Source organism: Schistocerca cancellata, chromosome 1 (genome assembly GCF_023864275.1).
Source record: "Schistocerca cancellata isolate TAMUIC-IGC-003103 chromosome 1, iqSchCanc2.1, whole genome shotgun sequence".
NCBI lineage: Eukaryota > Metazoa > Arthropoda > Insecta > Orthoptera > Acrididae > Schistocerca > Schistocerca cancellata.
In genome coordinates, this window is record NC_064626.1 from 613,465,319 (window position 1) to 613,489,599 (window position 24,281).

The 24,281-nt window shown below is 45.0% G+C and overlaps 1 protein-coding gene across 1 annotated transcript in view; it reads right to left on the bottom strand.

Annotated features, from left to right (window-relative positions):
• Positions 1–241: 241 nt before the first annotated feature.
• LOC126090078 (uncharacterized) overlaps positions 242–24,281 on the bottom strand; it is a 31,477-nt gene continuing 7,437 nt past the window's right edge. The window contains exon 2 of the mRNA XM_049906962.1: positions 242–1,374. Within this exon, the coding sequence (XP_049762919.1) occupies positions 242–1,374 (1,133 nt within the window). The remainder of the gene's footprint in view (positions 1,375–24,281) is intronic.

Below are 24,281 nucleotides of genomic sequence, written 5' to 3' on the forward strand. Positions count from 1 at the left end.
AAACATGCTGTAAAATAAATGTGTCACAAATAAAACCAAGGTACTGGATTGTTTTATTGATACTGGTAGAATAATTTTCAGGTAGATATGGAATTTGTGAATTTTTATTTCAGGATTAGATGTACAAAGAAGGCACCAAGAAGATTCATTTGAATTATACATATAAAGAAACCACAAGACTGTAGACCATCTGAAATACAGATATCCCAAAGTCAATACGAAGTGCTGCTATCTGAAGGGATTAGGTAAGCAGAGAGCGCACAACGATGTCTGGCGCATCGGGCACGGTTTCCTTGAAATCTGCGTACCGGCAGCAGTACGAGTATCCCTTCCTCGTATTATTGGCGTCCCAGGACAGCCATCTGATACTGCGGCACATGTCTTTGCAGACTATGTAGTCAGAGGTTAGGTTGCGAATGTATGGGTTATTTACGCCTAGGAGCACCACAGCTTCCTTAGTGAACGCATTGTACACGATCTTCCAGAAGATATTCGGCACTGGAATGTACCTTCTGCCATGAGCATAAAGGTACAACTCCGTCTCGACTTCATTCGCATTGGGCAGCGTCGTGATGCCGTGAGTGCCCGTGTAGATTTCCAGGTTGACCAACGTGTTCTGAGCATAGGAACGTACGTCGTTCTCCATGGTGTTCCAGTTGGCACCGTTGAACGATTTCCACTGCGGCGCGGCGTTCACGTAGAAGTACGTGGCGTTTTGCTGTATGCGGAGCATGAAATCGGACCTAGCGGCGAGGTGTCCCCTGGTAAGGAAGTTAGATTTAGAAATGTACCTGTTCGCTCTGGAACCCAGTAGTGTGGTGAACGTATTGACCTGCGTATTGAAATTGTACTGCCTCTGCACGTCGATGTTCCCGAAAAATCTGCCGTCCAACCACGTGGACGTGAACGAACCGTTTTGCTTGCCCCCTATTTCGGCGACCATTGTGAAACTGACGTAGACCGTTTTGTAGCAGCGATTATCGAAGCAGACATCAATGAGTGTGTAGAAGTCTGAGCGCACCTTGTAGCCAAGTCGGATCATCTGGTACTGACGTTTGCTGCCACACTTTCTGCCCGTCACCTGGGCCGATTGCTCTGGCGGGGACAGGCAGTCGAGGTCAGCAAAGGCGTATCGCTGTTTTTTCACTTTGAAAGTGGAGGCCGAAACGCAGGAGGCTCTTACTTGCTGCCCATTGATGCGCCGGAACCTGCTGCCAGGACACGCCAGGGTGATTTTCTCGTTATAATTGAGCGAGATTATTCCCGAAGAGTCTGGCTTCACGAAGCCGTGCACGTCTTTTCTGCCACTGCGGTTTAGCAGTAGTGGCTGTGGGTTGGGCGTCACGGAACTGTTATTCACGTCCAACAGGCAGCCTGCAAATTTGAACAGAAAATTCATACTGGTTGCACCGATACATTACACTCGCAACAGGTTTTTAAAACGTTACAGTACTACAGCCGAAGTGTTCGTACACAATATTTCATAAGTTTGAAATTACTACGTTAAAACATGTGTCGTTCATATGAGAAAAGTATCACAGTAAGTGAGATCACGAGTCCATTGTTCTGTAATGCGCAATTACAAAAAAAGTTGGTCCGTGGTCTATTCCTAACGTTGCTACATCTGTACACAGAGCAAGCAAAAATGAAATCAAGGACTAATTTAGAAATTAGAGTAAAATTCAGGATGGAGAAGTAAATACTAAAAGCTGATGATATTGTAAATCTAATAGAAATGACAATGGTCTTGGAAGGTCTTACGTCTTACAGGCGTTGATTTTTATCACGCCTATAAGCAGCTAAAGGTCTGTTATTTCATTGTAATTTCATTCTTCAAGAGCTGTAAGATCACCAATGGGATCGGACATGTCCGAAAGGTTCACTGGCCAATGATCTTCTTCAGCCGGCCGGGGAGGCCGAGCGGTTCTAGGCGCTACAGACTGGGACCGCACGACCTCTACGGTTGCAGTTCGAATCCTGCCTCGGGCATGGCTGTGTGTGATGTCCTTAGGTTAGTTAGGTTTAAGTAGTTCTAAGTTCTAGGGGACTGATGACCTCAGAAGTTCAAAAAAATGGCTCTGAGCACTATGGGACTTAACATCTGTGGTCATCAGTCCCCTAGAACTTAGAACTACTTAAACCTAAGGACATCACACACATCCATGCCCGAGGCAGGATTCGAACCTGCGACCGTAGCGGTCACGCGGTTCCAGACTGAAGCACCTAGAACCGCACGGCCACACCGGCCGGCACCTCAGAAGTCCCATAGTGTTCAGAGCCATTTGAACCATTTTTTGATCTTCTTCAGTGCGGATGCACTCAAATTGCCCGAACTCTTACGAGAATCGGTAGATTGACTGCCATTTGTAATGAATATAGTGGGCAGGGGCACTACAAATGTAGTGTGCGGACAGCAAGTTGGACATATGGGTCTCACGGGGGCGTGCCAGAGATCAGTCCCTGCAGTCGCAGTGTCCTCTGTGTCCTCGATGGCTAAGTCGGATAGAGCGTGTCCCATGTAAGCAGGAGAGCTCGGGTTCGCGTCCCTGACAGGGAGCAGACAATTTCAACTGTAGCCATTGATATTCATCAACGCCTGTAAGCAGCTAAAGGTATGGATTTCATTGTAATTTCATAATGGAGTGTATTATATTTAAGTCACGGAATTAGATTACGAAATGGTAAACATTAAAAACAGTTGAAGAGTTTCGCTATTTAAGGAAGCAACGTAACTGATGACGGCAGAAGCGAAAATAAACTCGACACTGACAAAAGCACTGAAAAAGAGAAACATGTAAACATCGATTATAAATTTGTTATTGAATCTTTTGTGAAAATTATTTATCTGGAGTGTAGCTTTATAATATTATAAAAGTGAGACGTAGACGAAAAACAAGACAGACAAGAGAAAAATGGAAGACATATTGTTACAACATGACTTACACGTGTGTTACATTACGGCGATTCTGCCTCTCTCTCCTCCGTGCATTTAATGATATGTTGATAGTTTGATGAAGTGAAGTGTATATTGACGGGTTCGATACAGAACAGTTGTTACTGGATCACCAAAAATACGATTTATTACTTAAAACATTATTCATCTCAAGCACTTTTTTAAATTTCCACAATTTAGCAATATTCCACATGCCGCCACACGACACTGATCGGTTCACACTGAAACTCAAAAGCTAACAAGCGCGGCGCCGATTATTATATAAGAAGCGAATTACCAGTTCCATCGGAACAATGCCTGCAAGCACATCGTCTGAGCTCCACCCGCCCCGACTTGGAATTACAGAGTGTGACTCCCTCCACTCGACTAAACGGTCTAGTCCAGCAACAAAAATTACACGGTATTCAAGGCACTGTCAGCGAGCGACGATTATTTCGGAGTGGTGCCTCGGCAAAACCAGAGGTATCTGCAGTATACTCCTACACTGTGCGATAATGCACATCAATAAATTTACGACCCTATGTTACATGATAAATATCTTGACGAGTGACAGTATAAGAACCCCATATGGTGCTCACAAGGGAACCTCCCCATCGCAACCCCCTCAGATTTAGTTATAAGTTGGCACAATGGATAGGCCTTGAAAAACTGAACACAGATCAATCGAGAAAACAGGAAGAAGTTGAGTGGAACTATGAAAAAAATAAGCAAAATATACAAACTGAGTAGTCCATGTGCAACATAGGCAACATCAAGGAGAGTGCGCGCTGAGGAGCGCCGTGGTCCCATGGTTAGCGTGAGCAGCTGCAGAACGAGAGGTGCTTGGTTCAAGTCTTCCCTCGAGTGACAAGTTTATTTTTTTTCTTTCAGATAATTATCAAAGTTCAGGCACTCACACATAATCAACTTCGCTCTCCAAAATTCCAGGACATGTTCAGATTTGCTTGGACATATGCAGGATTTGACAGTCTACACACGGAAAAATTTGAAAACGTTAAAAACATCTGTTTTGACAGAGCACAGGGAAAACTGTGCGACTGTGAAACTGTTGCATTCATTTGTTGCAGTTTATGTGACAAACTCTAATGCTTTCATCACTTTTTTGGGAGTGATTATCACATCCACAAGAAAACCTAAATCGGGCAAGGTAGAAGAATCTTTTTACCCATTCGCCAGCTGTACAAGTTAGGTGGGTCGACAACATATTCCTGTCATGTGACGCACATGCCGTCACCAGTGTCGCATAGAATATATCGGACGTGTTTTCCTGTGGAGGAATCCGTTGACCTATGACCTTGCGATCAAATGTTTTCGGTTCCCATTGGAGAGGCACGTCCTTTCGTCTACTAATCGCACGGTTTTGCGGTGCGGTCGCAAAACACAGACACTAAACTTATTGCAGTGAACAGAGACGTCAATGAACGAACGGACAGATCATAACTTCGCAAAAATAAGTAAAGAAAACTTTTCACTCGAGGGAAGACTTGAACCAAGGACCTCTCGTTCCGCAGCTGCTCACGCTAACCACGGGACCATAGCGCTCCTGAACTCAGACTTTCCTTGATGTTGCTTATCTTGCGCATGGACAACTCAGTTCGTATATTTTTCTTATTTTTTTTCGTAGTTCCACACAACTTCTTCCTGTTTTCTCGATTGATCTGTGTTCAGTTTTTTAAGGCCTAACCACTGTGCCTACTTATAACTAAATCTGAGGGGGGTGCGATGGGGAGGTTCCCTTGTCAGAATAACACTGAATATTGGATATGTAGGTTGGTTAACGAATGAAGATGTCTTCATTGAATCAGAGAGCAAAGAAATTTGTAACGCAGCCTGACTAAAAGAAGGATTAGATAATACATATGTTTTTGGATGGGATCCGCCTTTAGCATAACATAATTTTGTTTTTTATCCCAAACATGTTTCACTGCAGTTGCAGCATCATCAGTGGGCTTTATTTTATGGCTGTCAGACATAAAGAATCTCCTTTACTGTTTGTATATATGTAAATACTAGCAATTACAGAGTTTTGAAGAAAGACATAAAATTATGAATTCATACATGGTGTGATTTTCCTGATTTATTCTGTTTTTACAGTGACTGTTTTCTTTCGCAGTTCGTCATCTGCAACCATATACAATTTAATGTAGACAAATTATTTAAGCAAAAATTACGATTTGGAAACTGTTACGGCTATGCCTGAAATTAATTAATTCTATGTGGAAGGTTTCATGCATGTGTGTGTGTGTGTGTGTGTGTGTGTGTGTGTTTGAGACTGACAGTTAAGCAGTCGAGTGATCAGGCAAGGGACTTGCAGGTTAGGGCGGCATCCCTGTGTTTAGAAAGCAAGTATGTAGACTTGGGGCAGGAAATTTTAAGACGTAATGAATTCAGTGACACCGAGCGCTCTGAGCCCCGAAGTCTAGGCAGTTTGCCATCCGATCACTTTGCTAAGTTATTCAATCCGATTGTGTGCTTCCTAATCAGTATTTTAGAACTGTCTGTGGACAGTTCAAATCAAGTGCAGAAAGCCTTATGGCTGCTTTTGAGGTTTGACTCTCATACTGATGCCTGCCCTCGCTTTAATCTTTAGCAAAAGGGATATTGGGTACTCTGGTTTCAGAAATCTTGAGACATCAGTATTCTATGGGGTGGTTGAGGGCAATTATTATAGGCAGAAAGTTGTCGACACATATGTTCAGTGAGCTTGAGCGGAAGTATTATTGGCAGGTTCAGACATCGTCGGAGATGTTGAGCCAATATATGGAACAAATGTTCACAGCCATGCTAGTCCTCGGAATGTCCATTACTGAGTCTGATAGCGCTTTGAACATGTTGGAGGGCATGTGCCCCAAGGATCGATCACGTTTGCTGTTTGTTCACCATCCCACCAACTTTGGTGAATTGCAATAACTCTTAGATTCTATTGAGGCGCTCACTTATGGTGATGAGCAGCGTAGGGTAGATGTAGGTTTGGCACTGGTGCCTTATGTTACCAGGGGTGACAAACCCTCTCTCAAGCGTTGTTTTCGTTGTTGCCTGCATAGCCAACTTGTACACAAGTGTCAGGCTGTGCAGGCCCCGAGGCCTAACGGCTGACACTGTGGGGGAGGCGGGGCAGGGAGGGGGGAAGAGGGGTGCAGGGTTCGTACATGTCAGAGATGGTCACCCCTTGGTGAACACATATTCAAGCTGCGACAAGGTCGTCGCTCCCTTATGTTTGTGTCCATGTCGGACAGCAACCTCTGCGAACATTATTGGACTCCAGCAGTAATTTTTTATTGCTTGACTATAAGTGGTATTTGGAGTTTGCCATGTGTATAAATTATCTCCTGTGTGCCCCTGCCCTCAGAGATATCATGTGTCCAATCTGCAAGAGTTCCCTCTGGTTGGGGAGGTGCACATTAGCTTGTACATTTGCAATTTTTTCTGCTTGAGAGATTGCAGGGCACTCTCACTTCTGATTCGGTGTAGGGAATACGATCTACGGCGATTTGACTTCATTCATTGTGATTTAATGGTGGGCAGCAGTTTATGGTCTTGTTTGCGTGCTCTAGGGAAAGAAACACGGTAAGATTTACCTGCGTTCAAAGGAACAGTGTACCAACTTAAACGACTGCAGTAAAAGCGCGGCGTTGGTGGGGCGACAAACCGCGTTTTTTCTGGAGAACGGTGAGGAGACATTTCCAGACGGGCCGTGCCGCGGCCGCATTGTGCAGAAACTCATTAAGCTTTGGCGTCAGACGTCCAGGTATACGGCCTAGCACCGAAAAGTCGCCGACTGCACATTGTAGGCCTTGTTAGTGAGCAAGCCGCCAAAAGAAATGAAACGATCTGCGGATGTCCGTGGGACAGGAAAACTGGGGCCCAAATGTCCACACTCTGTTTCAAAACATCTTTTGTCAATGTGAGTTTATGGCCGTTCTTTGCAAACTTTGAAATGGATGCAACAGGGGAGATAACAAGCTGTTTATGGAGGGCTGTGCTTCCACCCTGTGTTGTGTTAGCAAATGACACGGCAAACATGTGGGAAAGAGCCCGTGAAGCTGATTTTTTTTCCATTTTCTGCCAATTAACTTTAAGTCTCTGATTGGTCAAATCGGTTTGCAGTGCAAAGACCATTCACCGAGCTTAGAATGCTGGGCTCCAGCTCGTGATTGGCTTGTGTGGAAATGGGGGAAATAAAAAAAAAAAAACAGAGAAATGTGCTTTTAGAACCGAGCTGACGAGGAAATGGGGAGAAAGGGAGATCAGCACTCTTTTACAAGCCTCTTGTACTAACGCTTCACTAGTAAAGGCAGGTCTCTACATAAACGGTGAGACTTGTGTCCTTTGCTAGAGCGCGACTTAGAGCCTGTGCCAGTCACCTTCTGAACCATCAGAGGTACTGCTTATATCATCACGGTCACAACGAGTGACGCGTGGGTGTACTTATTTGTCTTGAGTCGGCCGTCTAAACATTTGATGTATTCCGACACGCACAGTCGTGGCACGGAGTCATATTGCTTTGGTAGACCAGCAAATTGGTCCACCTGCACACTGGAATCCATCAGGGTTTCAGAGGCTGTTAGGGAGGTACCTGCATTTTGAAGTAACCGAACACAGGACCGTGTACTTGCATTTTTCGGGAACGCGCATTTAATAACAGATTTCCGCCATCCATGACTTCAGTCGCCGAACACATCATAGTGCGCCGCCTTCACCAGTAGGTCAGTAAAGTATTCGCTGCTGCAACATAGGGCTATAATATCTATTTCTCAGCACCCTGTTCTTTCGAACCATATTCTTCCTTTTTTTTGTATGGTGGAATATAGATGCTTGGTGGTGGCGTAGTTTGATGCCATAACCTGGATTCACGTGTATGAGGTGAGATAAAGCGAGCAGTGTTCTGGTTAGTGTCGTGTGTCGATCCCCAGCAGATGATTTTGTCCACCATAGATCCCATTTTAGTAAGGTTTTTGTTAAATAAATATTTTTTGTATGATGATTCTTTAATAATTTTGTTGTCTTGTCTTGTTTAAGATCAATAAATCAATTGTGAATTTGACTACAACTTCTCCCTGAGTTCTGATTAACAGTTCCTTCGCATTTTTTGGCGGTCTAGATCAGAAACATAAGGAGTAGCTTCATCATTTGGTGTCCACTGCGTGGATCGTTTACTTCATTAACCGTAATCTTCTTTCATGGTTAATCTCCTGGTTGTAAAGGACCTAGCAGTTCAACGTATTGCTCAGTTGCGATTTTTTTCAAAGAACTGAGTTGGTCCTTGATTTTGCTAGTCGTGCCTTCTTTAAATTCTCGCCAGGTGAGAAGATAGCCCTCTGTTATTGTCGCCATCCAAGCGTCATTAATTCTATAACTTGTGAGACTGGGGAGTTTGACATGGTTCATCTTCAATTGGAGCAGGCCACGCATTTGTTGGGTCTGTTGGGAGAGTTTCCTGATGTTTTGTCCAATAATCTAGGAGTGACTTGTGTGATCCTATATGATTGATGATGTTCCTGTTCAGCAGTCTCCTTATCGACTTTCGCCCCCTAAAATGAAAATCTTGAGGCTTAAGCTGGATAATACGTTGTAGGGTGGGGTTATCAGGCCTTCTCCTTATGCCTAGTCGATTTTTCTTGTCCCCAAGGCTTAGGGTCAGGACTACAGAGCAGTCATGAATTATAGGCTGCTGAACGAAAAAGTTGCTTTAGAGTCAGTCCCCTTGCCTCAACTTCACAACTATTTCACATGGTTCTCTGAGGTGAAGTGGTTCACTCTGTTTGACTTGAATCAAGCCAATTATCAAATCTCTCTCACCAAAAAATCTAAGCATGTCACAGCCTTTTGCACTGACTGGAATCTCTATGAGTTCAATAGGGTACCATTTGGGTTGGCCACTGGAGCTGCTGTTCTTTCTCGTTTGTTGGAACATGTCTTGAGGGACTTGCTTTCGTCTGTGTATTTAATTACCTGGATGACATGGTCATTTATAGTGTTTCGTTTGAGGAACACCTTTCCCATCTTAGACAGGTGTTGTCGAGCTTTGTGATGCTGGATTGACCGTCAAGAAATCTAAGATTATTCTCGCCAGGAGTCAGGCTTCATTTTTGGGTCATCTAATTTCTACGGATGGCGTTAGTATCGACCAAGAGCGAATGAAGGACTTGAAGAGGTCCCCAACCTACAACTAGGAAGGAGGTAGCTACGTTTATTAGAATGGCCAACTATTTCCGCCGGTTCTTTCCAAATTTTGCTCAGGTTGCTGTCTCTCTTAATAACCTACCCAGGAACGGAGTAAATTTTGTGTGGGGCGAAAGCCAACAGTGTGCTTTTGAAGCTATTAAGACCCCTCTCCCCGGTGTTGGCTGTGCCCAACTTTGGCAAGAGATTTATTGTACAGACCGAAAAAACACAGGGACTGCTGCGGTTCTCCTCCAGGAGACCAAGGTCAAAGACACTGTTTACTTTTGCGTAAGGAGTCTGTCCGGACCCAAATTGAATTATTCCAAGTATGAATGTGAGACATTGGCCATTCTAGAAAAGTTCCAATTCTATCTGGAACATAGGGAATTCGATTCAGAGACCAATAATCAGGAGTTAAGTAGGGTGCTGACCAGACCCGGGAAAACTGGTAGAATTGCGAGGTGGGCGTTCCAGATTTCGACGTTTCATTTTAAGGTGCGCCACATTAAAGGTTCTGACAATCAGGTAGCCAATGCACTCAGCCGCATGTTTGAGGAGGAAGATACAACTGAGGGAGATAGAGCCGATGGCTCTGATGAACTTGATTGTACTGCTCTGGGCGAAGTGCCACAGTTATTTGCCGATCTTAAAAGTAAGCAGGGCCAGGATCCACTGTAGGGAACGATTAGTGGGCAATTTTCCAGGAAGGAGGTGCTCAGCTTTTCACTGAAGAATGGTATATTGTGTAAGCAAGTGGGTGAACCCGGGGAATTCAGGTTTTGCTTGCCTCTTTAGTTAATCCCCTCCATCTTTCATTACTACCACCGTTCGCTGGTGGGTGGACATTTAGGCCTGTACGAGTCCTTGGCGAAGACCTGGCTGTCATTGTACAGGGATATCTGGCGTTTGGTTAGTGAGTGCGACTCTTGTAGAAGGAACAAACTCAATGACAACTCGCCGAGGGCGCTATTATGATCAGAGCGCTAACTGTACCCTATGGATAAAATCTTTACTGATTTTATGGGCCCCCATCCCCGTATTAAGAAAGGAAACCATTATCTCATTGTGGTCGTTGACCCATTTTCGCGATTTGTTTGGCTCGTTCATAGCCAAGGGGTTACTGCCGCTATTACTACTGGACACCTCACTAACATCTTCTCCTGGTTTGGCACCCTTAAGGCTCTGGTGAGCGATAACACTCTAGCATTTGTTTTTAAGCAATTTAAACAGTTCTGTTTTCGCAATATCGTTACGCACATCATTACCACGCCATATTATCCTCAGGCGTCCTTCGTCGAAAGAGTGAACCATAATCTTAAGTCGTCCTTTATTATATACCATGATAAGTCCGCAAGGAAATGGGATACTACCCTCCCTTGGCTCAACTTTGCGTTTAATATCGCTCAACACAAAGCATCGAAAGCTGATCCTGTCGCCCTTCTGTTGTCATATCCCCTCAATTATCCACAATCTAATTTTTGGAATATTAATGATCTTCTGCCAGCATCTGTCACTCCTGATATCCTTAAGGAAAATTGCCAGTGGGTTAGGACAGATATCAAATCAGCCCATCGTTGACAGGCAGAGCGCTATAACCAGGACAGACGTCCCTTTGAGCATAATAGGGGGTTAAGATCTTTGTTAGGAACTACCCGGGATGATTCCAGGATGGCATTAGACTTGGTAAGTTCACCCTTCCTTTATCAGTCCATGTTCAATTGTTTTGGTTCTAGGGCCGGTTAGTTTGCTGGTCAAGGATTTAGCCACTAGCAAGAGCCTCAGAGTCCACCACAGTCAAGTTAAGCTGGTTATTTGATCTTTTTGCCCTTTCTCTGGGTGCGGAAACCCAAGCGATATCGTGGCACCCTTTTTCAGAGGCGGAGAACCTCGAGCGATCGCGTGCGGGGATCCATCAGTTGCCCACTACACCACATCATCAACACGCCACACTGCCCAACGCCCAAATCAACGAGGCCCGCCAACAACGAGACCACACCTCCGTGCCGGGGCGGAAGGCAAAATACCACCAGCTCGGTGCGAATCCAACTGCCGAGCCGAGCGCGCGCGGCCCCCCGCGAAAAACGTTCCAGAGGGCAGCAGCCGCCTCAGCGCCAGCGCAGGCCGAACCAGACGGAAACAAAAATACAAGTCGCTATCAATAGTGCCGGATACGGAACGCGCCAGAGAAATGGCACAGTGGGAATTTAAGGAGATAGGACCTGGATAACCAGAGGTTGTACAGAGTTTCAGGGAGAGAATAAGGGAACACTTGACAAGAATGGGGGAAAGAAATACAGTATAAGAAGAATGGGTAGCTTTGAGGGATGAAGTAGTGAAGGCAGCAGAGGATCAAATAGGTAAAAAGACGAGGGCTAGTAGGAACCCTTGGGTAACAGAAGAAATATTGAATTTAATTGATGAAAGGAGAAAATATAAAAATGCAGTAAATGAAGCAGGCAAAAAGGAACACAAATGTCTCAAAAATGAGATCGACAAGAAGTGCAAAATGGCTAAGCAGGGATGGCTAGAGGAAAAATGTAAGGATGTCGAGGCTTATCTCACTAGGGGCAAGATAGATACTGCCTACAGGAAAATTAGAGAGACCTTTGGAGAAAGGAGAACCACTTGCATGAATATCGAGAGCTTTGATGGAAACACAGTTCTAAGCAAAGAACGGAAAGCAGAAAGGTGGAAGTAGTATATAGAGGGTCTATACAAGGGCGATGTACTTGTGGGCAATATTATTGAAATTGAAGAGGATGTACATGAAGATGAAATGGGAGATACGATACTGCGTGAAGGGTCTGACAGAGCACTGAAAGACCTGAAACGAAACAAGACCCCCGGAGTAGACAACATACCATTAGAACTACTGACAGCCTTGGGAGAGCCAGGCCTGACAAAACTCTACCATCTGGTGAACTAGATGTTTGAGACAGGCGAAATACCCTCAGACTTCAAGAAGAATATAATTATTCCAATCCCAAAGAAAGCAGGTGTTGACAGATGTGAAAATTACCGAACTATCAGTTTAATAAGTCACGGCTGCAAAATACTAACGCGAATTCTTTACAGACGAATGGAAAAAGTGGTAGAAGCCGACCTCGGGAAAGATCAGTTTGGATTCCGTAGAAATGTTGGAACACGTGAGGCAATACTCACCCTACGACTTATCTTAGAAGAAAGATTAAGGAAAGGCAAACCTACGTTTCTAGCATTTGTAGACTTAGAGAAAGCTTTTGACAATGGTGATTGGAATACTCTCTTTCAAATTCTGAAGGTGGCAGGGGTAAAATACAGGGAGCGAAAGGCTATTTACAATTTGTACAGAAACCAGATGGCAGTTATAAGAGTCGAGGGACATGAAAGGGAAGCAGTGGTTGGGAAGCGAGTGAGACAGGGTTGCAGCTTCTCCCCGATGCTATTAAATCTGTATATTGAGCAAGCAGTAAAGGAAATAAAAGAAAAGTTCGGAGTAGGTATTAAAATCCATGGAGTAGAAATAATAACTTTGAGGTTTGCCGATGACATTGTAATTCTGTCAGAGACAGCAAAGGACTTGGAAGAGCAGTTGAACGGGATGGACAGTGTCTTGAAAGGAGGATATAAGATGAACATCAACAAAAGCAAAACAAGGATAATGGAATGTAGTCGAATTACGTCGGGTGATGCTGAGGGAATTAGATTAGGAAATGAGACACTTAAAGTGGTAAAGGAGTTTTGCTATTTGGGGAGCAAAATAACTGATGATGGTCGAAGTAGAGAGGATATAAAATGTAGACTGGCAATGGCAAGGAAAGCGTTTCTGAAGAAGAGAAATTTGTTAACATCGAGTATTGATTTAAGCGTCAGGAAGTCGTTTCTGAAAGTATTTATATGGAGTGTAGCCATGTATGGATGTGAAACATGGACGATAAATAGTTTAGACAAGAAGAGAATAGAGGCTTTCGAAATGTGGTGCTACAGAAGAATGCTGAAGATTAGATGGGTAGATTACATAACTAATGAGGAGGTGTTGAATAGGATGGGGGAGAAGAGAAGCTTGCAGCACAACTTGACTAGAAGAAGGGATCAGTTGGTAGGACATGTTCTGAGGCATCAAGGGATCACCAATTTAGTATTTGAGGGCAGCGTGGAGGGTAAAAATCATAGAGGGATACCAGGAGATGAATACACCAAGCAGATTCAGAAGGATGTAGGTTGCAGTAGGTACTGGGAGATGAAGAAGCTTGCACAGGATAGAGTGGCATGGAGAGCTGCATCAAACCAGTCTCAGGACTGAAGACCACATCAATAACAACATTAACGTCTAACTTTTAGGAAACATTTACGGATCTCCGTATGTTGTTGTTGTTGTGGTCTTCAGTCCTGAGACTGGTTTGATGCAGCTCTCCATGCTACTCTATCCTGTGCAAGCTTCTTCACCTGTGCAAGCTGCTTCCCTTTCATACCCCTCGACTCTTATAACTGCCGACTGGTTTCTGTACAAACTGTAAATAGCCTTTCGCTTCCTGTATTTTACCCCTGCCACTTTCAGAATTTGAAGGAGAGTATTCCAATCACCATTGTCAAAAGCTTTCTCTAAGTCTACAAATGCTAGAAACGTAGGTTTGCCTTTCCTTAATCTTTCTTCTAAGATAAGTCGTAGGGTGAGTATTGCCTCACGTGTTCCAACATTTCTACGGAATCCAAACTGATCTTCCCCGAGGTCGGCTTCTATCAGTTTTTCCATTCGTCTGTACAGAATTCGCATTAGTATTTGCGCGCTGTGACTTATTAAACAGATAGTTCGGTAATTTTCACATCTGTCAACACCTGCTTTCTTTGGGATTGGAATAATTATATTCTTCTTGAAGTCTGAGGGTATTTCGAGTGTCTCATACATCTTGCTCACCAGATGGTAGAGTTTTGTCAGGACTGGCTCTCCCAAGGCTGTCAGTAGTTCTAATGGTATTTTGTCTACTCCGGGGGTCTTGTTTCGTCTCAGGTCTTTCAGTGCTCTGTCAGACTCTTCACGCAGTATCGTATCTCCCATTTCATCTTCATCTACATCCTCTTCAATTTCCATAATATTGCCCACAAGTACATCGCCCTTGTATAGACCCTCTATATACTACTTCCACCTTTCTGCTTTCCCTTCTTTGCTTAGAGCTGTGTTTCCGTCAAAGCTCTTGATATTCATGCAAGTAGCGAGCCAGTGGGTGTGTTGGACCTTCCATCGAGCTACGGACCCCTTGAAGATGTCTCCCGCAGTCGGAGACGTAACGTTGGGAATTGACACAGAATTCATCAACCGACCACGGCATAACAGCCCGGATAATTATAATGGACATGATGTTTCCGGCCGTGAAAGTCTACATTTTAGTATTTGCAGCATCACTTAACATGACAATTTCTGTCACGTGTTTCCAGCATAAGAACGTACATAATATCACCTGGGTGCCACCAGACAACAATACTAGTAACCAAACTGATTATATATTAATAGGTACCAGGCATGGCACTGATGTACTAGCCTGCCGTATTTTGAGAGATGCTAATGCGAACGCTGATTATTATCTATTCCAAAAACTACAGGGAGAATTTAAAATGCACTCAAAGTTAAAGGAGAATGACAAAATAAGTATATCTCAGAAGAAAGATCAATATCCGTAGAAAGGAATTTCAGCCAAAAATAGCACAATACAGAGGACAAAATAGTGAACTGATAGCATCACAAGAAAGAGTATTACATGGTTGGGCAAAGTAGTTTAAGGAATTATTATATTCAGAGAATGCTGAAGCATGGGACCTAACTGAAAGCCAACAAGTGGAAGAAGATAGCAGATGATGTTGTGGTGTATCGAGAGGTTGTAACAATGGAAAATTGTATTGAAATGCAGGAGGATCTGCAGCGAATTGACGCATGGTGCATGGAATGGCAATTCAATTTCAATGTATACAAGTGTAATGTGCTGCGAATACATAGAAAGAAAGATCCCTTATCATTTAGCTACAATATAGCATGTCAGCAACTGGAAGCAGTTAATTCCATAAATTATCTGGGAGTGCGCATTAGGAGTGATTTAAAATGGAATGATCATATAAAGGTGATCGTCGGTAAAGCAGATGCAGACTGAGATTCATTGGAAGAATCCTAAGGAAATGCAATCCGAAAACAAAGGAAGTAGGTTAGAGTACGCTTGTTCGCCCACTGCTTGAATGCTGCTCAGCAGTGTGGGATCCGTACCAGATAGGGTTGATAGAAGAGATAGAGAAGATCCAACGGAGAGCAGCGCGCTTCGTTACAGGATCATTTAGTAATCGCGAAAGCGTTACGGAGATGATAGATAAACTCCAGTGGAAGACTCTGCAGCAGAGACGCTCAGTAGTTCGGTACGGGCTTTTGTTAAAGTTTCGAGAACATACCTTCACCGAAGAGTCAAGCAGTATATTACTCCCTCCTACGTATATCTCGAGAAGAGACCATGAGGATGAAATCAGAGAGATAGAGCCCACACAGAAGCATACCGACAATCCTTCTTTCCACGAACAATACGAGACTGGAATAGAAGGGAGAACCGATAGAGGTACTCAGGATACCCTCCGCCATACACCGTCAGGCGGCTTGCGGAGTATGGATGTAGATGTAGATGTAGATGTAGATGTAGATGTAGAAGAGGAAAATGGGATGCCCTCGTTGCAAGAGTGTCAGCTAACAATCCAACCATAAGTCACCTGGCCATGATGACGTGCCAGCTGAGCTTATTAAATGTGGTAGAGAACATCTAGTTAGATGTATGCACCCCCTGATCTTAGATACCATATATTTATTGTGATTCCTGAGTTTCTCCCGGCGTATTTGATAATCAAAATATCCACGGGTGTGCTGCCGGTCTATAGTGTCCAACGGGCACAATATTTCGGCGATCATACATGTCGCCATCATCAGGTGAACTGACGGACTGAGCTCCTGTGAACGTGCCGGCACGGAGATCCGTACGCTATGGCTGCTCAGAGGGAACCGGGTCCGGTCGCGGCGGCGGCCTATTTAAATACCCTCCGCCCGCGGCGCGCTTCCTCCGCCGTCCGCGCCCCGCGCCACGGTCGCCCGGTGGAACAAATTGTGACGGCGTCTGAGATGACGTCGGTGTGGTGGCTCTGTCCGCCGTGGTCGTCACAACTATACGTTTGCTCGATTTACTCTTGATTAACCCAATCGCTGGTTCCCAAGCCTTGCTAAGATTATAGCCACAGTCACGGTTTATGAGGTCGTCATTGGTGCGAATTTCGATGGCCTCTCTAACAACGCTGTCCCAGTATCTCGACGTCTGTACCAGAATCCTCGTGCGGTTATACTCCATGGCGTGATTTTCCGACAAACAATGTTCAGCGACCGCCGACTTGCTCGGATACATCAGTCGAGTGTGCCTCTGGTGTTCACGGCATCGATCCTCGACGGTACGCATCGTTTGACCAATATACCACTTGCCACATTGACACGGAATCTGGTACACGCCGGCCTTCCTCAAACCGAGGTCATCTTTGGCGCTCCCCACCAGTGCACGAGTTTTATTTGGAGGACAAAACTAGTTCCGACCTGGTGTTTCTTCAGAATCCGGGCGATTTTCCCCGAGAGTGCGCCTGTGTATGGAATAAATGGAGTGCCTACCTCCTCTCTCTTGACTTCATCCATCTCAACAGGTTGTGCTGCAGTGGTTGGGCGGAGAGCACGTTGAATCTGCCACTCTGACTACCTATTTTTTCGAAATACAGTTCTCAGGTGTTCCAATTCCTGGGGTAGACTCTCTGCGTCAGAGATAGCGCGCGCCCTATGTACTAGAGTTTTAAGTTCCCCGTTCCTCTGTGATGGGTGGTGGCAGCTGTCTGCGTGCAAATACAGATCAGTGTGCGTTGTCTTCCGATACACCCCATGACCTTAGGGTGCCGTCAGCCCTTCTTTTGACCAAGACGTCAAGGAAAGGTAATTTACCCTCCGTTTCAGTCTCCATAGTGAATTTGATGTTGGGGTGTATGGAGTTTAGATGTGTAAGGAAGTCAAGGAGTTTATCCATACCATGTGGCCAGGTCATGGGGTGTATCGGAAGACAACGCACACTGATCTGCATTTGCACGCAGACAGCTGCCACCACCCTTCACAGAGGAACGGGGCACTTAAAACTCTAGTACATAGGGCGCGCACTATCTCTGACGCAGAGAGTCTACCCCAGGAATTGGAACACCTGAGAACTGTATTTCGAAAAAATGGGTATTCAGAGTGGCAGATTCAACGTGCTCTCCGCCCAACCACTGCAGCACCACCTGTTGAGATGGATGAAATCACGAGGGAGGAGGTAGGCACTGCATTTATTCCATACACAGGCGCACTCTCAGGGAAAATCGCCCGGCTTCTGAAGAAACACCAGGTCGGAACTGTGTTTTGTCCTCCAAATAAAACTCGTACACTGGTGGGGAGCGCCAAAGATGACCTCGGTTTGAGGAAGGCCGGCGTGTACCAGATTCCGTGTCAATGTGGCAAGTCGTATATTGGTCAAACGATGCGTACCGTCGAGGATCGATGCCGTGAGCACCAGAGGCACACTCGACTGATGTATCCGAGCAAGTCGGCGGTCGCTGAACATTGTTTGTCGGAAAATCACGCCATGGAGTATAACCGCACGAGGATTCTGGTACAGACGTCGAGATACTGGGACAGCGTTGTTAGAGAGGCCATCGACATTCGCACCAATGACGACCTCATAAACCGTGACTGTGGCTATAATCTTAGCAAGGCTTGGGAACCAGCGATTGGGTTAATCAAGAGTAAATCGAGCAAACGTATAGTTGTGACGACCACGGCGGACAGAGCCACCACACCGACGTCATCTCAGACGCCGTCACAATCTGTTCCACCGCGCGACCGTGGCGCGGGGCGCGGACGGCGGAGGAAGCGCGCCGCGGGCGGAGGGTATTTAAATCGGCCGCCGCCGCGACCGGTCGAAGAGAAAATCCCAACACCCAATCCCTAATCCAGTTCCTTCCCATATAACACCACTCATCTCGCCTACCCCAGGCAAGCACCAGACACATTCACAACAATTCATCACATATCACAGACACCAAAAATATATAGAAAAACACACACACACACACACACGTACACAGGGGAGTAAAAGCCAAAAGGCTACAAACTCCCCCTCACACTTCCCCAAAGAGGGGAATGTATTAGATGAGAGCAGCAGCGACCGGACCCGGTTCCCTCTGAGCAGCCATAGCGTACGGATCTCCGTGCCGGCACGTTCACAGGAGCTCAGTCCGTCAGTTCACCTGACGATGGCGACATGTATGATCGCCGAAATATTGTGCCCGTTGGACACTATAGACCGGCAGCACACCCGTGGATATTTTGATTATCATATATTTATTGATTTTAAAGCAGCATATGACACTATAAAAAGAAATAAGCTTATTGAAGCCATGAATGAAATGGACAATCACAACAGTTAATACCCCTCGTAACTTTGACTATGGGAAAAGTTGTATGTTAAGTATTGGATACAAGCAAATTTAACACCAAGTTTTGAAACTAACTGTGGACTGAGGCAAGCGGTGCACTCTCATGTATGCTTTTTAACTTAGCTCTAGAGAAGGTAATAAGGACAGCTCAAATCAATAAAACAGGCACTATGTTCAGTAGAATGGTGCAGACGTTTGCCTATGCAGATGATATGGATATTATTGCAAGAACAAAACTAGCTTAAAGAAACATTAGGGCACTGGTGGAAGCACCAACAGAAATAGAACTGGAAGTGAACTTCAATAAAATGAAATACATACGAATAATACGACCAGAACTAAATACAATGTTAGAAATTGACCAGGTGCAAATAGAAACTGTTAGTGAGTTTGTCTGTCTGGGGATACTGGTAACATCACAGAACGCTATTAGTATGGAAGTAAAGCGGCTCATTCAGCTAGTTAGCCGGCCGGAGTGGCCGTGCTGTTCTAGGCGCTACAGTCTGGAGCCGAGAGACCGCTACGGTCGCAGGTTCGAATCCTGCTTCGCACATGGATGTGTGTGATGTCCTTAGGTTAGTTAGGTTTAATTAGTTCTAAGTTCTAGGCGACTGATGACCTCAGAAGTTGAGTCGCATAGTGCTCAGAGCCATTTCAGCTAGTTAATATACTGAGGAGACCAACGTCAGGGGACGCCTCCACACCTCGTGTCCGACCTTCTTTTGCCCAGCGTAATGCACCAACTCGACGTGGCATTGATTCCACAAGTCACTGGAAGTCCCCCGCAGAAATATTGAGCCATGCTGCCTCTCTAGCCGTCGATAAGTGCGAAAGCCTTGTCGGTGTAACATGTTGTGCACGAACTGACCTCTCGATTATGTCCCTTAAATCTTCGATGAGATTCATATTGGGCGATCTGGCTGGCCAAATCATTCGCTCGAAATGTGCAGCATGTTCCTCAAACCAATCGAGAACATTTGCGGCCCAGTGACATGACATTGTCGTTTGGGAACGTGGGTCCATGAATAACTGCAAATAGTCTCGAAGTAGCAGAACATATTTCAAGTCAATGATCTCTTCAGCTCGACCACAGGCCCGAGGTATTGCAGGTAAACACAGACCACACCATTATGGAGCTACTGCCAGCTTGCACATTGTCTTGTTGACAACTTAGGTCCATCGCTTCGTGGGGTCTGCGCCAATTGAGACAAACAATTCTGTTCGGGGAACATGCGCAACTGAGCATTATACCAGAGATTGAAAATACCGCTTCGTTTGCAAAGTTCTTTTTTTCACACAAGACTGGTTTCGGGCTCCTATAAGCCTATCTTCATGTGTCGTAACTCCCTGCTCTGCGCTGATAGGTAGCACACCGCGCCTACTACACGTCCACCGTGGCGCTCGGGGGTTACAGCACCAAGTTATGACACCTGAAGATGGGTTTATAAGAGCCCGAAACCGGTCGTGTGTGAATAAAAAGAATTTTACAGCTGAAGCGGTATTTTCAACCTCTGGACTTATCAACTGAAATCGGTACTCATCTGAGACCCTACGTCAAACCGACAGGTTCGCGAGCGCATGAGATGCTCAGCAGACGTTCTGTTAGCATATCCACTCGCGACGGTCGTCTGCGGCCATAGCATCATAACATCAAATTTCGCCTAACGGATACGTTCGTCGTACGTCCAACACTGATTTCTATGGTTGTTCCACGCAGTGTTGCTTGTCTGTTATCACTAACAACTCTAAATTAACACCGCTGCTCTCGGTCGTTGCGTGAGTGCCGTCGGCCTCGGCGATATTAGTGGTGAGAGGAAATGCCTGGAATTTGTTATTCCCAGTACTCTCTTCAGCCTGTGGATCTCAGAAAACTGATTTCACCAACGATTTCCGAAGTGGAATGTCCAATGCGTCTGCTCCAACTACCATTCTGCGTTCAAAATTTGTTAATTCCCGTCGAGCGGCCGTAATCACGTCAGAAAGCTTTTCTACGAATCACCTGAGTGCAAATGCCAGCTTCACTTTTTTTTTTTCTTTATTGATTTTCAATTCCCCCCCCCCCCCCCGAAGGGGGCGGGCTGGCAGCAGCTTACTACGCTGCTCTACAGCCTACAGACTTTAAAAAAAAAAAAGGAAGAAGAAAGAAACAAGGAAAAACAGGCGATAAAACGGTGATTTAAGGTGTAAAATGGCGTAAAAATGCGGAAAGTTAAAACAGAAAGCAAAAGGGGTTGGCAATGTTGATAAAATACACAGGAATCAGACAAGTAACATAGTAGACACACAATTTAAAAACATGGAGACAGTCTGGTTTCTGTTCGCAAGAGATAAAAAAAATCACACCCAGCGACAGTATGATGGGTGTTCGCTACACTTCCCAAAAGACACAACACGGAACACTCACTGGAAAAACACACCGTAAAACACTGCACGAAAATGGCGGCACAAATATGGCACTCCCGATCCAAAGGCAGATTGGGGGGGGGGGGGGAACTGGAGGAGGGGGAAAAACAAGGAGGGAGGAGAGGAAAAAACGAAAAGGGAGGGGGGAACCAAGGAGGGAAAGGACTAATAAAGGGGGAGAAGGGCAGACGCGAGAGGGAATGAGAGGAGGCAGAGGAGGGAAATGTAAAAGGACTCGGGGGTGTCAGCTTCACCAATGCCCTTCCCTTTTATAGCTCGTGTCGCGATGCTGCCGACATCTGTATGTGTGCATATGGTCGAATCATTGTAAATGCGGTTATGCGCTGGCCTCACAACTTAAGTCCAGAAATCTATCCAGAAGAACAAAGTGCCAACTATATAAAATTTTAATACGTCCAGTATTAACATATGGCTCAAAAACAAGCACACTGACACAACTGTGTGAAGAACTAACAGAATGTTTCGAACGAAAGGTCTTACACAAAATCTGTGGGCGACTAATGAAGATGGAGCATGGCGTAGGCAATATAATTTTGAACTTTATGTATATAAAAGTTCTTGAAATCACAAAGTTCATTAAAATAAACCACCTGAAATAGGTCTGCCATGTTTGTTGAATGGAACATGAGGACCCAACAAAAATAACGGTGCTACAAAACCCAGTGGCACGATGAAGCACTGGAAGACAGAGACTTCGGTACTTGGATGGCATATAAGAAGTTTTAAAAATTATTGGTGGCACAGGCTGGAGACGCAACACGCTGGAAACGGACAAATGGAATGATGTCCTAGAGTAGTTGTAGGTCCATTAAGGGCCGTAGAACCAGGAAAAAGAAGAAGAAAAAGTCGAAATCTTCTCATGGAAATGTTTTGCAATTTAAAATCTGATTTCGAAATTGTCTCAGCATTATTTACTTTATCTGAAACCTTCCGATAACGTCAGGTCTCTTACATTCTTCCTACATGATTCTGAAACAAAGAGTTCACATTGTCTAAATTACACTCTGTGCAAAATTCTATGAGGTGCCTACCACTGTCATTCCTTACACCCGAGTCCATGTTTCCCTACTGATTTTTTGTCCCTTCCTTTTCCTACTATCGAATTTCAGTCCCCCAAAAAATTAAATTTTCATTTTCCTTAATTATGTGAATAATTTTATTTTATCTCATATTTCAGTCACTGCGGAGCCAGTTAGCATGTAACCTTGTGCTGCTCAGGTCAGTATTGGCAGTATATGTATCTTGGCTACTATAATGGGTTCACCATACCATTCGTAGTGTTCGCCTCCGTAGATTAGTGGCGAGCGCGAATGATTGCTATGCGAAGCACCCTGGACCGGTCCTCGGCACAGATTTTGAGGGTCCTGCTATCAGAGCTGGCGCCAGGAACAGGCACTCGTGAGACATTATTCTGAATGTCTCGCCCGAAAACTACTTCGAGCAGATAACTGGGGAACCACCTCGTGAAGGTAACGTCTTAGGCCTCCAAGCAACAAACACACCTGAACTAATCGAATTAGTTAACGTAGAGGAAAATATTAGGGGCCATAAGGCTGTGACGGCAACCAAGACTACGGGTTTTCTAAGTAATGTTAACAAAGGTAGATAGATATTATTGCTTAGCGAGAGTGTACGGAAGTAAATTGCAGAGTATCTGAGTAGCCAGTGTGGCGTCACCTGGAAGCCCATCTAATGCATGACGCGATTTATTCAACTGATATGAATGATGTTTTGCAAAAACAGATATAATGTCTGAAGGGATACCGCAATCACTGGTTATACAATGTTACTTAATCCGTCTTGATTGCAAAAATGTTTATTCACATGACCGGTTTCGGTTCCTCTAGAACTATCTTCAGATCTGCAATTTCGGTTACAGGAGTAACTACTTAAACCTAACTAACCTAAGGACATCACACTCATCCATGCCTGAAGCAGGATTCGAACCTGCGACCGTAGCGGTCGCGCGGTTCCAGACTGTAGCGCCTAGAACCGCTCGGGAGGGGGGGGGGGGTCGAGTTGGCAGACAATATACAGGGTGCGGATGTGTTCAAGGAAAAGGAGAAGGTGGGGGAAGGGGATGAGGTCGTAGAGGATGCGCGTGGGGGACAGAAGGCGGATACAGAAGGCGAGGCAGAGTGCATGGCGCTACTTTCGTCGCTGCCCCTGAGGCAAGTGACCAACTGCACTTAGCTCACAGATGAATTCACCAACGTCATTACATTCTTCATTCGAATTGTAATATTGCCCACAGTTGCTTTACAGGGTATTTTAATTCCTTCTTTGCAACCATATGAAAATGTGTCTTTGTCATCAAATGCGATTTCTTTTATTGAAATAAAACATCATCAGTCGTGGTATATCAATAAAAAGAAAGGTTTTCGCGAAAAACAAGCATTTCCTTGTAGTTGCATAGATGGAATTATAATATTCTCAATAATCACCAACGTCAGTTAAAATTTAGCACTTCTAATTACTGTATGAAGAAAAGTCGTAGTTAAACGTTGTTACCAAAAAATCTCGAAAAGTGATTGCCCGAATTACTTCAAACTATTACAGAATACTCAAATCAACTTTCAGAGGACATAGGCGTCACAGTTCTTAAATATATATATATATATATATATATATATATATATATATATATATATATATATATATATATAAAGGAAATGTTACTAGCTAAAATCTCAAAAAGTTCTTGACTGATTCACTTCATACTTCTGCACGATACTCTAATAAAAGTTTTGGCAGAGATAGGCTACAAATTTTATTAATACACTCCTGGAAATGGAAAAAAGAACACATTGACACCGGTGTGTCGGACCCACCATACTTGCTCCGGACACTGCGAGAGGGCTGTACAAGCAATGATCACACGCACGGCACAGCGGACACACCAGGAACCGCGGTGTTGGCCGTCGAATGGCGCTAGCTGCGCACCATTTGTGCACCGCCGCCGTCAGTGTCAGCCAGTTTGCCGTGGCATACGGAGCTCCATCGCAGTCTTTAACACTGGTAGCATGCCGCGACAGCGTGGACGTGAACCGTATGTGCAGTTGACGGACTTTGAGCGAGGGCGTATAGTGGGCATGCGGGAGGCCGGGTGGACGTACCGCCGAATTGCTCAACACGTGGGGCGTGAGGTCTCCACAGTACATCGATGTTGTCGCCAGTGGTCGGCGGAAGGCGCACGTGCCCGTCGACCTGGGACCGGACCGCAGCGACGCACGGATGTACGCCA